General features: G+C 40.6%; 1 protein-coding gene across 1 annotated transcript; it reads right to left on the bottom strand.

The window, feature by feature from the left end:
* Positions 1–1438: 1438 nt before the first annotated feature.
* Positions 1439–9103, bottom strand: LOC119890819 (COUP transcription factor 2-like). Its single transcript, XM_038702242.1, is given in 4 exon segments — positions 1439–3255; positions 5451–5546; positions 5549–5974; positions 7222–9103. Coding segments are annotated over 4 exon segments (1287 nt in total). The 5' UTR covers positions 7712–9103; the 3' UTR covers positions 1439–2980.
* Positions 9104–17768: the final 8665 nt, after the last annotated feature.

The following is a 17768-nucleotide window of genomic DNA, read 5'->3' as shown; positions in this document are numbered from 1 at the left end:
GAACATTATCAGATAAATATTTAATTGTATAAGCCAGGCCTGCATATTATTTGCCATTAAGTGTATTCTATTAAGCCTTCTTGAAATCTGTAAACATCGTGATATTAAAGCTTCCTGTGGGCCTGAGCCTCCAGGTTATAGTTAGTCCTCACATGACATGCTGAATATAAATATTAAAAAAAAATACTCAAGAGTGATCTGATTGGCTACACGCTTTCATTCCTGAAAGCTGATTGGCTATAAGTCCAAACCGTGCTGCTGTAATGACTGTATTCCCCACAAACAGCAGAGGCACATTGCTTGTGACTTGAACCAATCTTAGAAAACTGACGTAAATACGGAAGCAAATGGAAATCAATTTGTGCAAGAGTGCTGGTAATTCTCTTGCTTGCAGATCTTAGCCTCCAACGAATCTCCTCCTCACACTCCTTGGCATTTTCTTCTGTTGGACCTGTATGTGTGTGTGGGAAAGTGCTCCATTGTTTTTTGCTGGCCCTTTGGCCAGAACACCCAGGGGCCGTCGAGCGCCCTGCTTCGTCCTCCTCAGGGTAAACTGTTGTGACAGAGCACTCAGGGGCCTCTCATTAGCTCTCTCTCCACTAAGAAGCAAAGAAGGTGCTTTAATCCTGTCTGTCCTCCTCAATCTGGCAACACAAATGCGATTATAATTCCATTCTGCTTTCTTGTCTTTTGCAGACTTTCAGACTACCTTTATGAATTAATCCTTATTAGCAAAAAAGCATGTTTGTAAAGAGGTGTTAAGTTAGGGGTCAATTTGTGTATTTCTCCCTGGTCTATTCCCTGTAGAACAATAATCCATTTTTGTGTTTTGGTTGTTGTTTCAGTCTTTACAAGGGTGATTAATATACAAAAAATTAAGTTGGTCCAATAATTGTTTAAAGAGTAAAATTCACACACAAAATCCAAAACCTGAATCTGCTTTAAAATTAAAATAAACACATCTGGCATGCAGGGTCAACAGTGTGTGTGTGCTGGTTGTTGAGCGTTTTGTCAACACTTTAAATATGTTTCCATTGGTTAACTGTCTCATGAAGCCCAGCGTAGCATAACTGCGGGAGAAAAGCTACATGTTTCCCTGCAGCAGGTCTTCAAATAAGGCAAATTCAAATAAATCTTGACACACGCATAAGGTCTGTCAATGGGAAGCAATTAGTGTGGTTAAAATATCTGATTAGTAACAATAGTATATAGTCAGAAACTGGCTCGAGAACACCAGACAGCTCTGCTTTCACTTCCTTTCATAGTTTCAGTACATCAACTCGTGCTCGCTCACACACACACACACACAGACACACACACAGGCATCACACACACACATACACAAACAGCACACACACAGGCACACACACACACGCACATTGTTTCTTCTTTTGCAAGTGGAGGCAGTCATAAACAACACAGAACTGAAATGGCAAAATAAACAAACAAATACACTTTATTTATAAATCTTGAGTTATAATTTAATACGGTACCAATATGTTAACCAATATGCTTTCACAGTACATCAGAGAGGTTGTCAAAAAGAAGTAAACACAAATACATGCTCTCTCAAAACACACACACACACACACACACACATACATACACACACACGCTTTCAGTTCAGCAATACCCTGCAGTGGCCTGTTGTGCCATTAATGTGGCCTGGGCTCATATATGCATGAATTATAATGAAATACATTTGTTACTTGACCTGGGAGGTTGTGTACAGTTAATTTATCCCATTGAGAAACTGTATTTACAGTATACATCAGGCCCAGTGCTCTTAAAATCTCTCTTAGACGGTCAGCGTAAAAACCTGGAAACGTACATGATTTAGAAGTGTTTGATAATGCATTCATCATTACTCCATTAATGTCATTACTTTTCCCCATAACATGTTAGCCACCAAAAGAGTAAAATTTTGATTCGAAATATAAAAATATCAGATTAACGTACAGCTATCTAACATTCAACCTCCTTCCCCTTATCTGTTTTTGCCATTAGCCTTGTCGTCATCTCTCAGTTTAGATGTGAAAAGTTTAATTTCTCTGAGTGCTAAAATTCAGTAATTTGATAAGAAATAAACATGATGTTGACAAGTTTCTGATTCTTCAAATGGAAAAAAAGTTTTTAAATTATGGCAAGAGGGAAAAATCACATCTGTATTAACTAACATATTTAAGGTAATATTAATGTAGTGTAATAGAAAGTAATGATTTTACCTATGAAAGGAGTAATACCTTACTTGGCGCAACATACACGGATCATATGAAGTGCATTACAAACATTTTTTGCTCTTGTTCTTAACTGTCCGTAACTGAAACAGAGCATTAATCTCACCTCTGTACACAATTGAGCAAATAGGTCAAATTTTGTGTTAAATCTTACTGAAATGTTCCTTTAGACCAAAGTGCCATGTCTGGAAGGTATGAAACAAAAACAAAAACATATCGACACAAGACAATCCCTGCAGTTTTCTCACTGGCCGGGGCAAAAATACGTAAAACATTTAAAAAAGGAGCCAAAACATAATTTACAAGCACGATAAATATACACACGGGGTCCAATAAATATTGTTTGTTATCCCAAAAATCTGTGAGTGGTCGACCCACTGCAAAAATTGTCCATCGTCATTTCATCTCATGAAACATTGTTTCTCTTTGAACAGGTAAAAAAATCTGCCAGTAGGATCAAATCATTGAGCATTGGCCAAATGGTAAATTTATTTCAGTAACCTTTCTAGACACATGCAGAGTAAGGCAGCTCGCTCCTCTGGTATCAAGAAAATGGTTGCTGACATTAAGAAAAATGATGAAAAGACATAATTGTTTTTACATTGCATGTGCCTGTAATTATCTCATTATGCTGGCAGTGTTTTTTCTTGTTCAAAACAACAGATTTTATGCCGCACTGAAATGACTCCATTTGAGGTGTGGGACCTGTCCTGACCTTGGTAGCATCACTGTAGCTTTTTCCTCTATTGAATCGGCATGTAAGGCCAGTTGAAGCTGCTTCCGGACAGCAACATGTCCCTTATCAGAGTTTCTATGGGGGTTTTCCCCACCAGACGAACGAAGAAAAGCTGCTCTATGACAGAGGAAGAGACGGTGCGGAGGGAAGGCAAGCGGAGCAGCAGCTTCCCAAACCTGTTAGGCTGGTTGGGATACTGGCTCCTCACATACTCCTCTAAAGCACACTGGGATTTCTCCTGCAGACCCTCGACATGGGCCATGTCCGACAGACCACAAGCATCTACAGACAGAGAGAACGACAGCGAGACAAAAAAGAACCAGGAGAAAAAGCAGTCAAGACCAGTGGGTCAACCAAGCATCGGAAGGACGGTCAGCTAAATGAGGGATAGTTTAATGTTGCAGTTATTTCATTAACTAGGTTAACACAGAGTGACTACAATACACAGCAACGTAGGGAGGACAGGACCGGTCAGTGGTTGATGAAGTGTTGTAAGTCAACTATGATCATCACAAGGCAAAAAAACATCAGGCCTAAGAACCCAAAGTGCATTATAGCAGATTTGAATGTATTTTTTAAACTTGAAATAATTTACTTACTAGCCTATATCACTGATTAAGGCATTAAAGCATTTATGACTGGCTTCAAAAAGTTTATCATTTATAATAAGCTGATCTGAGTAAGTCTGGGTGATATAGTAACATAAAGCAGGTACATATAACACCCACCGTCACCAATTTTTAACAATAAATTAATATATGTCAGCGAGACATGGTCAGGCAACAATGGATAAGCACAAAGGTGTCAAAATGTAATACATAAATCAGACAAACCTCTGCATGATGGAAAAATAATCACTATAGTTGCCCTGTTGTTGAGATAAAATGATATCTCATCAATCTCATGGCATCAGGTATCAAAGATGGTGCTATTTTACCATCAAATCTAAAAAATGGTGTTCAGAACAAGAAATAAAGAAACAGTATCAATGTGTCAGAGCACACTCAGAGTGTCAAGTGCTTTACTGTATAAGACCTTTACCTACTGTATGTTCAGTATTTCTAGGAGACCCCTCAGTTTGTACTGTAATGCTGCAGGCTGGATGGCAGCAGGGGTTAAAGAACGGTCTCCGTGTCCCAGTTTAAAGACACGTGCTCTGATGTGCTCATGGGGACTGAAATAGACCTACATAAGAGACCTTTTTTTTTTTACTATGCTGCTACTCATCCTTTTGGTCCTGTTCATGATACAGCTGTCAAGCATCATTCTGACACTTATTCAAAGGCTCTGGAATAACTAATGCATTTTGCAATCCACAATTTCACTTCAGTAAAGGTCTTTTTGAAATAATTAGTTGTAAGCCAAATTCAAAGGTCTAACAATTTAAAGATATCACAAAAATAAATATATCTATTTGTATTTATATCTTTGGTAATTTGTGTTTAAAGCAATGGTAAGAATTTGTTATAAAAAATTTACATTTCTCCTATTTAATTATTTAATAAATAAATAGATGCAAAATTTAAAGCCTGCAAATTAACTTCAGTTAATTAAACTGCTTTCTGTTCAAATAAACTGATAAAACAGTAAAGTTTTTAAATTTTTTTATAAAATATTACATGGCCTTAAACGTTAGATATCCAGCCCTGTTTGTTTTTTTTCGAGGGCTACTGCATGATTCATGCAGTGTTTCATATTTGGGGGCAGCAGGAGTTTGATGCAGTTTGTAAACCCACCAAACTCACTCACAGCCTCTTATATGTTATAATAATAAACTTCATAATACTTCTTTAAGGGCTGGCAAACTGTATGAAGTCATTTACATGCACGGTGGAGCCTAGAAAAAATGTTCTGTTAAAATGTTTTTTTTCTTCTCTTTCTTTTTAGGCTTTTAAAATGGCTTCATAATGATTTGGAAGTCAGAGTTTTGGTCAAATTGAAATTTGCAGGAAAATACGTTTTGCATCAAATAATGCTTTTTACTATTTTTTTTTTACGGACCCATAACACCAAATATGCGCATTTCGCGGAAATATACATTTAAGTAGGCTTAAATACATATGTTATGCCTACATAAGTTCTGAAACGCATTTGTGGTTTTCCTAGAAAGGGACACATTTCTGTGAAAAGCTTTTTTGGGGTTTAAACCAGCTTTTTATTTCCCACCAATATTCAGACCGTCATCATTAAACAGTCGTTTTCTGAAAATATTTATTATTTAAAGCATAATTTATTGTTTTTCCGTTTTGGTCTTTTTAAACGCTTTTCTTGACAATAAAAATGTTCATAGTTGACGTTTTATTTTCATAGTGATGTTTTATTTAAAATATCCTTATTTAGTTCGTATGCCTGGTGGTGGTTTGACAGGATCATTTTCTTCACTATCACACCACTGTCCACACGTCAGTGTACGGAGAGAAGCATTTGCGAAAAAGCCACCCCGGCGTCCATGTTCGGACAAGCGAAAGACAGTTTACCTGTGGTGAACAGCACGATGGCTTTGATGCAGCTGTACTCTGCTGAATCCACGTGCAGCACCTTGAGCTTCTCCACCTGGTCCTGGAATACCCGATGTGGTCCATGAAGGCCACCACCCGGTCCGCGGACATCGGGGACGCATGCAGGCCGGCGGCGGCCAGCAGCGGGGCGACGTGGACGGGCATGGAGCACTGGGCGGCGTTCAGGACGAACAGTTCGCTCCAGGTGAGGCGGAGCAGGGCCACCTGGTCCGTCACCTGCAGGTCCGGGAAGAAAGGGATGTTGCGGGCCCACTCCACGGCGCTGAAGAGCATCCGAGCCGCTAGCTCACAGATGTTCTCTATCCCCATAATGTTGTTGCCCTGCAGGCACTGAGAGCCGAACCTGGAGGTCGGGTAGGGCTCGGCCCGCAGCAGGAGAGAGATGTATCCCGATAGATAGGAATGGCACTGTAGAGGGTCTCCGTTTGTCAGCGCAAACTGGCCGTGATAAGACTGGGTAGGAAGTCTGCCTCTCTGGACAGCTGCAACGAAACAGCAGAAATGTCAGATAGCGCTACAAGGGGATTAATACAGCCCAGATGACATTTAAAGAAAAGCAGTTAAACGCAGGAGATGTCTTGTAAAGTAACAGAGATGTCATTTAAAACAATAGAACATCTAAAACACACACACACACACACACACACACACACTTACATTAGAGTTCATTTCTAAGGCTAATTGTGGCATATGGTGGACTAGTTCTTCAGAAATGGACACGAAAAGGCCTAACTGTTTTAGACAGCTCATGGAAATAAGCTCGATTGCTCGGGAATCTGTTTCTAGGCCACGACCTGCAGATAATGGCGCACGAGATTTTTTGTGGGTCTTTTAAGGGTCTTAAATTATTTCAAATTGTTTAAAGTCGAGGCCAAAACTGTCGCATTTGTACCCTTGAGTCATTGCTTCTAACCTAGCTATTTATGGCGAGTAACTTCATTTGTAGCCTACTCAGTTTTTATGTTTTGGTGTTGGAATCTGTAGGCTATCCAACTTCATTCACATTTTTCTAGCTTATAGAACTGTTCTTAAATAGCAGTTATTCCCGAAGAGGTAATCGTAGGCTACAGTAGGTTACGTTGGGCCTGTAAGACCAGCATGCGTGATGAATTGCCTTCGAGCAGACACACTCACACTCAGTCCACATGCGCAAACACATTATCTACCAAAAACGTCACTCTTTTGAAAGCTTCAATTTAAAGGGGAAAAAAAGCATCGGCATTAGACTAAAATGTAGCAAAATGACATTCGACTTTGGACATGTGACATTTAAAGCAGCTGCGTGCTTCTTCAGTCACACAATAGCCACGACGGACATAAATCGGGCGAATAGCAACAGTAACTAAACATGCTACGAGATGCTAGCTGGAACACACTAATCTCTGTGAGATCACAGGCCAGGCAGGAATAGAGACTATCCGAGACAAATTGTCCAATATGAATATATGAATAGGCGGAAAAACACATCTCTTCAATATCACGGACTAGACAAAGGCAACACAAATGGCCGTGTCCAGGAGGAAATTTTGTAGACATTAGCAATACAAATGTCGCACGCACTGAATATATAGCAGTTTACTGGACAGACATGTGAAATGTCAAAGAAAATAATGTCGATAATTTGGGAGCATTTGCCTATGTGAAACTAAACCGTGTCCTGAACCTTGTAGTACTGGATAATATGATGTGATAATACCGATAGCAACAACAGGAGGACGCCAGCCCGTACCTTCCCTCCTCATCCCGACTTTGAGGCATTTCTTGAGGCGACAGTACTGGCACTGGTTGCGGTGGTGCTGGTCTACGGGACAGTTCCTGTTGGCCCTGCAGGTGTAGGACAGGTTCCTCCTGACGCTGCGTTTAAAGAAGCTCTTACATCCCTCACACGTGAATTGTCCGTAGTGCTTCCCGCTGGATTTATCCCCGCACACGATGCACTCGATTTGCTGGCTCTGGTGTTTGTCCATGGAGGAGGAGGAGGAGGAGGAAGAGGACGTGTTGTTGTTATTGTTGGTGGTTGTCGCGGTGGTGGTGCTGGATGGATTGGGCGGCGGTGCGCCCTGGGGTGCTGCTGGGGGTATTTCCAGAGATGATGCCGGGTTCATGTGTCCCGCCAGCTCCCCGGGCAGAGACAGAGGTGCAACCTGGGACACCGAGGAGGAGAGGGTCCCCTGAGTGTCCCCGACCCCCTCGGCGTTTCTCCACGCCACCATAGCCATATCGACCGTCTCCAAAACTTTGCGCGCCCAACTTTCCTCTTTTTAAGCTTTAATTAACCCACACGATTTTTCTGCATGAATTACCAATACACGTTCAAGGAAACCGCTGCATTGTTTGACTACAAAATTAAATAGCCTACAGGTTACGACTCAAATAGAGCCGGTAAGATAACGGCAAAATAATTCTAACGCTCCACTTCACAAGTAAGGAATGTCCCCCAGTCTGTCACCCACAAACAGCTTCGGCGCGTTGGAAATCCAAAAAGAAAGCGTCAGTCAGGCCGAGAATATGCACTTTAACATCCACAGGAGGGGGAAATAAAGACACATAACCCGGAGCCAAAATCCACTGAGGAAAGCAACGTTATCCCAAAATATACAATCTGATCCTTTCTGTCCTGTATGTCCAGCTTTAAACAGAATACCATGCGAGCAGATCCTTCATCAGAGATGTTGTCACCGGACCAGGCTTTCCAGACGCTCCCTGTTCTCCCGATCAGTCAGAAGTTACATTAAAGACAACAGAAGAGAGAGAGAGAGAGAGGGAGAGAGAGGGAGAGAGAGAGAGAGTAATGGATGGTGATTTTGATGATGCTTTGCTCCGGGACGGAGGAGGAGAGTGGTGCGTCCACACGTCACGGGCTGTGACTCGGTGACGTCTGCGTTTGGGGCGGGGTTTACAAGCTCCCGGAGCAGCGGCGTGGGGCTCCAGTTGGATTTCTACTGATACACATTGCTGAGTGTGGAGACAGCACGTATCTTCCCCTGATCGTTTCCGTTTGCCTTCTCTCTCTGTTTGTGTGTGTGTGTGTGTGTGTATTGCACAGTGATTCTGTCAGGCTATTGTCTGTGTCAAATATAGCCTACATTTAAGGAGAAGACATACTTCGGCTCACACTTTATTAGTCACACATGAGGAGTGCATGAAGCGGATCCAACTGCAGTAATTTGATGCCACCTAGTGTCATCAGTAAATTACACAGAAAATTACCTTATAGCATAGACTTAGGAAAACTGGCTTGAGGAGATACATGTAGCCCACTACATTTGTAATGAATTGTCCTCAACCTGCATGTTATTTAAAGTGTTCATCAGACATACATGGAAGTATGTTTGATTAAATTCTCCCCTGATACCTCTGTGGCAGAAGCCTGACTGTAAGTTTGCATGAATGTACTTTTCTCCATGTTTTTCATATGTCAATAATTTTATGGGGTTTCCATAATATTTGTTAATACATTTTTACATCTACTTAATTTCAATTTGACCAAGGAGAGAAAACTTCTAGGATACTGTGTTACTGCTTTTCATCTCTAACCCTACCATAGTTCAAAATTTCCCTTGCTTTAATTGAATATTTTAAAAATAATAAGTCAGGTCAAATACAAAGAAAAACAATTTTTGCACAGCCAGGTGTCATGTGTTTAAAATCAATATGAAATGTATTAGGCTAATCTTATCTACCACCACTACTAAAATATATTAGTAGCTAAAATTAAAGGCACTGCCATTCCTACAGTGACACAGAGATACACTGGAATGATTCAGCGCACACTTTGTATTTTTCCTGTTTAAGATCTAATGTGTGTATTTGTGCTACTAGTTGCTCTGATTGTAGATCTGTAGAAATTAAACACTTCTTTGCACTTATAAGATCGCATGCACTGTGTTGTCCTCTTGTCCCTGTCCCTCCAAATACAGTTTTAGTTTTAGCTCCTGATGTGTTTCTGCACCGGCGTCAATGACTCTAATTCCTGTCCATTTTTTTTAATTCAATGATGAAATTATCTTGATGTTCATGGAGACTCTTGGTAGAAAGTCATCAGCACATGAAAATGTCTGCATGGCCATTTCACTGTTGACTCATGCTCCATGAGTCCTGAGGCTGAGTGTACCGTCATGTTCTTCCAGACGGCCAGCTTTGCAGTCATCCAATGACTGCTTACACACAAAACGAGCTCTGCTCTGCCTGCTAACAAAACACACGGCTGACGTCCAAGACCAATCAACAGTGGAAGGTCAAGGCTAAAGTGTTTACCACACTGGATGGCGATTATGCATTCCTCCACACTTTAATTCATCCAATGACAAGTCCAGTTAACATTAATCACAGATTTGGGAGTTTAAAGATAATAAATCCCCCCTGATTTTGGCGATCTGGTGCCCTTTAAGACTTATCACATATGAGGAGCTAAAAGCTAGCTAATTGGAGACAAAGTGTGGCAGAGTATGGCCAGCAGAGACCTGCTGTGTGTGCAAGACCACCAGGATGTGACTGTTTACAGCACAGTGAGAGGCAGCGCTGGCTTGCTGCTCAGTGATCTGCAGCATTTTTTTAGGCTTCAAGGTGGCTCCATAAGCATATATCGTTGAATTACAGCTCCTCGCTAAGCTCTTTATCCCCTCTAACCAACCAGTGGTACCATATGGTTATCTGTTAAATCCACCAAGTGTTTAATATTTGGACAGATACCGTAAAAATACCACAGGTCTGCTCAAGGTGAGAGAGATGGGGCAATGACAGCCTCTGTGCTCATTCACTGGAGGAAACTTAAAGAGGAAACACACATACAGGAGAAAACAACACTTCAGAATGAAAGTATTAGAGAGTGTGCTTTTAGAATTGTGTATTTTATGGTCTTCTAGGAAAATGCACCACTATTCTTGGAATTTAGAGTTAATGGGCGTGGTGTAAGCTCATTATGCTAATGAGATTATTGGTTGTAAAAGTACACTGCAATGTCCTTCTAGTGGTTTGGCAAAGCCTCAGTGAGCCTGCAGATCCAGGAATGCCACAACCCTGACCTGTAGACCACATCTAGGTAAAGGAAACACATGGTTGTACCGGAAAATCAAACAACAGCATTTACTACTCTAATGGTTATTTATTGTAAGTTACACAGAAGTGCATGTGTGAATGCATTGTGTCATGTGGTGTAAAACAAATAACCAGAATCAAACCAAACCCAGCAGAACAAAGGTGTAGCACATGTGAGAGAGAGAGAAAGCTCGGGGATGGCTGATCTTAAATGCATGCTGGGAGACCAGGTGCAGCCAGTAGCACAATCACACACTTTGCCTAACAGGACCTAAAGGGAAGACAAACACACAAGCACACAACCTGAGCACTACACTACCAACAGGCTGAGCAGAACCAGGGGGCTGTCACCCACCTTGAAAGAAGGAGGGGAAACCACATAACCTATGTAGGTTAAGCTCATGAAGATCAAATAATAATTGGCCATGTTAAATTGCAGCATGCAGGTGCAACACTGGAATCCACATTCACATCAAAATGCTTTACAACCCAGATTAAGTAATTGTGATTTACACTACATGCAGTACATAATTATTATTATTATTATTATGGGCTAAGAGGATATAAATGTGACACCCACGCAAGCTGACTACACCTCTAGTCAGGTGGATGTTGGATGGAGCTATGCTGGAAATTACTTTATGTCACTAAACTCTATGACCTAATAAGAATGATAAATGTATGGTTACATTACATTACTGGCATGCAAATGTTCTAAAACTAACACGAGACTGAGGAAGACGTCAATCAGCTGCCATTGGTACATGCCCACGCAGTCCTGAGGGAGGCCTAACCAGGCAGCATACAATGAACAGAATTATAAACGCAACACTTTTGTTTTTGCCCCCATTTATCATGAGCTGAACTCAAAGATCTAAGACTTTCTTTATGTACACAAAAGGCATATTTCTCTCAAATATTGTTCACAAATCTGTAAAAACCTGTTAGTGAGCACTTCTCCTTAGCCTAAGACACACCTGTGCAATACCCATGCTGTCTGATCAGCATCTTGATATGCCACACCTGTGAGGTGGATGGATTATCTCGGAAAAGGAGAAGTGCTCACTAACACAGATTTTGACAGATTTGTGAATAATATTTGAGAGAAATTGACCTTTGTTTACATAGAGAAAGTCTTCGATCTTTGAGCTCATGATGAATTGGGTCAAAAACAAAAGTGCTGCGTTTATCATTTTGTTCATTGTAAGTGAAAACACCTGTTTGCGTCCACTTTGGCGGACTAGGGCCTTTAAGACTACAAGTAATTCTGAAAGTTGTAGTTTTATGTTAAAAAATGTTATGTTTTATATTCAAAGTTAAACTATGATTAAGTAAAGGTGAAGATACTGCTACGAAGATCATGTTTTGAATCACGTTTTTAAATGAACGTTAACCTTGGTAGCAATTCAAACAAAGCTGGAATCTCTTAGGCTGCTAAGCATGGCCAAATCCTGAGCAGAGGGCAACAATAACTCATCAGTTAGGTTAGTGTACTTCAGCCCCTGCTTCACTTGTGACTGCTGGACCACCTCTCACCTTTAATTAACCCAAGACCGCTGACCTTTGACTCCTTCAGGGCTGCTGTGGCATTCACCATGAGAAAAATGTCATGCTTGAGAGACACATTGTGCTATAGATCATTGCGCAGTGATAACGCACCACCAATGATCTTTCCAGTTGTGAACAGAGCCAACCTGGCAGAGTATAGGGATCCTCATTAGGACTTGTGCAGAGCCCTTCTTAGCCTTTGACCTGACAGACTAGAACTCATTATCTGGCCCAAGATTAACATAGCTGAGTAAATGATCAAAATACATACAGCTCAGCCTTGACTGGAGACACAATCTTTACAGTGGAATAAGACAGTTTGTGTGTGTGTGTATAATTGCCACTATAACGTGGGGAAAGCAGCTTTAAAAAAAAGAAGAAGGAAAACACACCTTTTTTACTTTTTACTTTTATATACAGTAAATTCAAATTACCTTGCTTTACAGCTAGCTAATATTAACTTGCCAACGTATATTACTCCAGACTTGGATAAACTGTTACCATAACTAAGTGGTTTAGTAGCTTAGTTTAGCTAGCTTTGTAGCTAAGACGTGTCACTTAGAGAGACTCAGAGCTCTGATATTTGATTGATAATTTGAAGATAAAATTAGGTAAACATTACAAACGTTAAATAATGTTGGTGTGGAATTAAAATAATTATTTAGAGCAAGATTATGAAGTTATTTGAAGTATTTTTTAACACAAACTAATTTTCTAATACGAGTCATTTTTGACCCACCTACTGAAGAATGGAGATTCCAATGATCTATGTATTTAGGGTTAATGGAGTGTTTCAACATCTGCTATGTCAAGTGTTTTTTCTTGTTCGGTTAAAGCATGACTGTAAAGAGGGCAGGATCTGGTGTTTCAAGGAAGTTTCCATGTCCTTGATCTGTGGCCACTGCAGGGAGGTGATGCTGGGAAGTTGTGATGTACTGGATGTTACATTGGTTCAGACGGCTGTGTGAAGGCCAGAAGGGACATGGACAGTTGGAGGCTTGTCTGAATGACACAGAAACTCAAAAACATACAGTCTGTCTTGGTGCTTTTCAAGGTCAAATGGCATGAAAGACTCTAATTCAGAGAGACTGTCCCTTTGCATCTGTCTGCTTTTGGGTAACTGTTGTAGTTTTCTAAGAGGATGGGAGGCAGGTTGCATGTGTAGTCCTTTTAAAGCATTAGAAATTATGCATGGACAATTGGAGACAGCATAAATGGTTTTATTTTGGTGTTTAAGTGATGAAATGGTGAGATTTTACAGCCACTGATCTCTGGACCACCCTCTTAGCATTAACTTGGTTCTACATTTTCGAAGGCAAAAACAAACCCAAACCTTCTCAGTTTTCTACCACAGGACCAAATGTCATTCAAAGCAAAGGCCCTTCTTTTGTCCTTCACAGCAGCACATTTCCTCAGACTGAGAACACTGTACGGTATTTTGATTGATCATGTATTTGTATCTATTCATAGAGGCCAGATTCATCATTCCAATTTGTCAAGTTGCTGGGGTGCTGAGTTAATTATGTGCGGGAGAGCCACAACAGAGACAACCTGTTAAGACTCATCTGAGGTTTCCCTACCTCACCTCAGCTCCAAACGAGCAGCCAAAGCTTAACTGGGCTACAGGAGCTGCTTGGCACCATGGGTAATTAGTGTGATGAATGCTTTAGCGGAACAAATAGTGGCAGTCGCCTGTCTTGCTCATCGTGTGGCTGTGCTGTCGTAGCTCAGGGGCTGCGAGCTCATCAGGGTAATGGATGATTCTGCAACTGGACCATCCCTCAACCAAAGCACCACTACTGAGCTTTACAGTTTCTTTTCTGTCTGAAACAGTACTTCTTATGTTCCTGAAGGCATCTATGCTGGTTATGGATGTCAAGAAGTGCATGTTTGGAAGGTTACTGACAACCAATAACAGTTTATTCTGGAAAAATGTAATCAAGAAGGTCTTTTTTAAGGTCTGAACAATGGAAAGGTATTGGAATGATGTGACAAATCATTATAAATATGTTTTTTTTATACACAGCCTCACAGGACTGCATATATGGATATGCAAACATCTTCTTACTAATCCTCTATGGGATACTTTTCCATGCCTGGGGTAGGGAGCCGCCACTGCTGAAATGATGGATCACATTATTAGATTAGAGGAGAGCAAGGACAGCCAGCAACTCGAATTGCAATTCACAGCCTCTTCTGTATATGGACCTTTTCTACATGAAAGGGATAATTGGGCCGTTGTCACTGAGTCAGAGATTGTTTTTTTTAACAATGCGGGGAACCTTGCAATAAATCAGCTGTCAGAGCCACGTCACAAGACAAGGCATTTGTCAAATATGCAAAATAATCATTTTGCATACAATGTAAAGAGGAGTACATCATCATTTATTTGAAGTGAGGAAAGTCCAGATTTCTAAATTTTTCCAGCAAATGAAGGGCATATGGTGATATTGTCTGCTAGATGAACCTCAGGGCAGAGGCAGCCATGAAGGTCTGGCTTTTTGTGTTGTCATTTCAGTACTAGCTAATGGCCCGTGCTTACTCTATGCCTTGACTTTTCAACCCGCTGTGACAGTGAATAATATGCGGCACATAAGGATGAATCCTCAGCCATGTCATCCATGTAGCAGAAGCTGAATAGGTTGGCTGCCACAGACAGGTAATCCATAGCTATAAAGGTAAAAAAAAAACATCACAAGTTCAGTGAATTGTTTCGATAGCAGCCAGACCCACAGCTAACAGAGCGTGAAAGACAGGCAAGGTCGTGGAAAGGTTATTCCTGGGTCCAGGAGGTGAGACTTTGGGGATGTGGACACGTCAGTCCAGCAGAGTCCTCGGGTCAATGTGAAGACAAGTGGAAGACACATTTCTCTGTCAGCACGCAGAGAGGCCGCACGGGCTCAGGCTTTTGTCGTGAAGTCCCAAGTCATTGAGTCAATAGCCAAGGAACATGACACAACCTCTCACAGTCACTCGGCATCAAGCGGAACAGGGAATGGCATGCTTTCCATTTCACTGCACCATGGCCCCGGCAAGACCCCGTCTGCACTCGAGAAACAGGAGAGGTCTCAGCCCCAGCTCTCGCATAAAAGCAACGCCGCAACCTGGCCCCGAACACGTACATCGCTCCCTCGAAGCAGCAGTACAAGGTGATCCACCGGTCAATCCATAACCCCGGCTATTATCTCCACTGTCTGTTGTAGCGCGGCAGGGAGGCCTGGGGATAACCAGAGGGCTTGGATGACAGGAAATTAGATCATGGCAAAGCACAAGCACATTTCGATTAAACTGATGTCAGGATTTATCTTCTTCTGTCAGTGCGTTTAGGCGGGAAAAGAAATGTGACCTTTCACCCTATCTGATCAAGCACAGACCAACAGTCCTTTATCACAAGCCTGGCTCAATGTCATACAGCAAACCACATCATATTGTCTGTGCATGACAATATCTAAACTAATAAAATTAAGGATCTTGTATTCTTCATATCATCATCTAATGCAGTGGATGCATTAATCTAATGTAAGTAATGCAATCTTTTGGGATAGCCATTTAATTTTGAACATTTGTACATTTACCAGAAGATGAATCCTACTGACTTTGGCGATCCCATTACTTTTTTTTCCTATTGCAGATGAAGTTGACATTTGTGGTTTTCAGCCAGATTTCTCAACAAATATTGAATGGATTGTCATGAAATTTTGCTCAAAAATTCATGCAGGATGAATTGCAATAATTTTGGTAAACCCTTAGCTTTCCATCTGGTACCATCATTTGGTGCACATTTGAATTTGTCTACTATTTTGTAAACTAATGACATTACCATCAGCCTCAGCTGAGGCCTAATTTGTGCTTAACGCTAATTAGCAAATGTTACCATGCTAACACACTAAACTATGGTGGTGAACATGGTAAACATTACCTGCTTAACATCAGCATGTCACTGTGAGCATGTTAGCATGCAGATGTTAGGGTTTGGCTGAAAGCCTCAAAGAGCTGCTAGCATGGCTGCAGACTCTTAGGCTGCATTCAGAACTGTATATTAAAATACTATTTATACTAATTATGACATCAAATTGAGTATGTACTGTGTTCCAACTGCTTAGTATGTAGATTTTGTTTGAGCTTACCGGACATACTCAACTGCCCCAAAATGCATTACGTCTCTTCAGACTGTGCAATAATGAACATGTGATGCAGTCACACGATATTATGCTGGTAATAGTATACTTAATGGTTCATTTAGTAGACAATATGCAATACATACTGATTGAGTAAGTAGTAAACAGTATGTTAGTATGCGATTTTGAACACAGCCATAGTCTTGTTCTGCAGAACTAATCATTTTGACATTTGGTGAAAAATATTTCTGGCTGTGGCGCAGGTATTTGATTGATGAGTTGATGTGATTCTGGCATACTGAATATGAAAACTGATAATTCAGTGGTGTGAAAAACATCTTACAATGACAATGAGATCTGATTAACCAGGAAATCATCATAGGTTTGTTGATAATAGTCAGGCAGAAAAGGTCATATTAAAAACAAAAATAGTATATTTAATGTATTTACAATAAACATACAATCATGTAATCCTTTCCAAGAAATATACAGAACATAAAGCTTTTAAATATAAATTCATATAATTTAAAGAAAAATAAAACAAACCCAAAGAAGCAATTGAGCATATCCAAAAATCTTTAGTGATGCTTTGAAAATATAGGTGATATTTTCTTATTTCAATGCCCTTTTCTTTTCAAAGGTACCCCTGCAAAGAGCCATGAAATTCACACATTGAATACCACCCACAACATAAGCACATAACGCATCACTCTAAAACCGTCACTAACATGGTTAGCACATGGTTTCACTTTAATCAAAGGCAACATGCTGCCTAAAGGCTCAAACCAAAGGATTAACTATCTGCATACGAAGAGTTTGCTTCCAAAATAACATCCATCATTTACAAAACATCTGTAACAAATACTTAACAGCAACAAAAACAAATTATGGGCCTATTTACAGGACAAATCTCCACTGATGCCAAAATGTCTCTTGAATGATAAACATTAGGACTATTTTGCCCAGAAATGTTGTATTTCGGCAGTAAACTCTTCATATGGCAATATGTCTGTCACTAAAAATCCGCTATAAAAGTCAACCTTCTGTTACCACAAGGCAAGGTCGTCAAAAGAGGATAATGAGAAAAATAGGATGTAAAAAAACATTTATGCTCCAAAGTTATTTTCTCATCACAAGGCAAAACAGTCCTGTCGCCGCAGGTGAATACAAGGTCAAGCAAGCGCTGTCACACTTGCCAGCACGTTAGACAGACCTAGAATAAGTTGGCTTCTTCTTCGCAAGTGTTGAATTTTACAGTGCACAGGTTGATATGGCACAACATAGGCTCCCATCAGAAAGTCTCAGAGTAGAGCTTAATATCCAGGCACAGGTGCAGGACTGCTATCAGTGACATTTTCTACAGTCAACCTTATCTACTGTACAATGTCAGGCAATAGCTTAACATTGGTGCCACTTATTTCAAGCAAAGTATTGTTTTTATTTGGACCAAAGCAACAAACAGTTATCAGCTTTGCCATTGATGGAAAGAGAGATTAATCTAAATTAGACAATACCTTCACTAGTAGAAAAGTCCTACATATTAACAGTTATTACATCCTAAATAATACTGTTT

The sequence above is a fragment of the Micropterus salmoides genome, unplaced genomic scaffold (genome assembly GCF_014851395.1).
Source record: "Micropterus salmoides isolate LMB-PRFRI ecotype aquatic unplaced genomic scaffold, ASM1485139v1 Ms_hic_scaffold_6, whole genome shotgun sequence".
NCBI lineage: Eukaryota > Metazoa > Chordata > Actinopteri > Centrarchiformes > Centrarchidae > Micropterus > Micropterus salmoides.
This window is presented reverse-complemented; position numbering and strand designations above follow the sequence as displayed.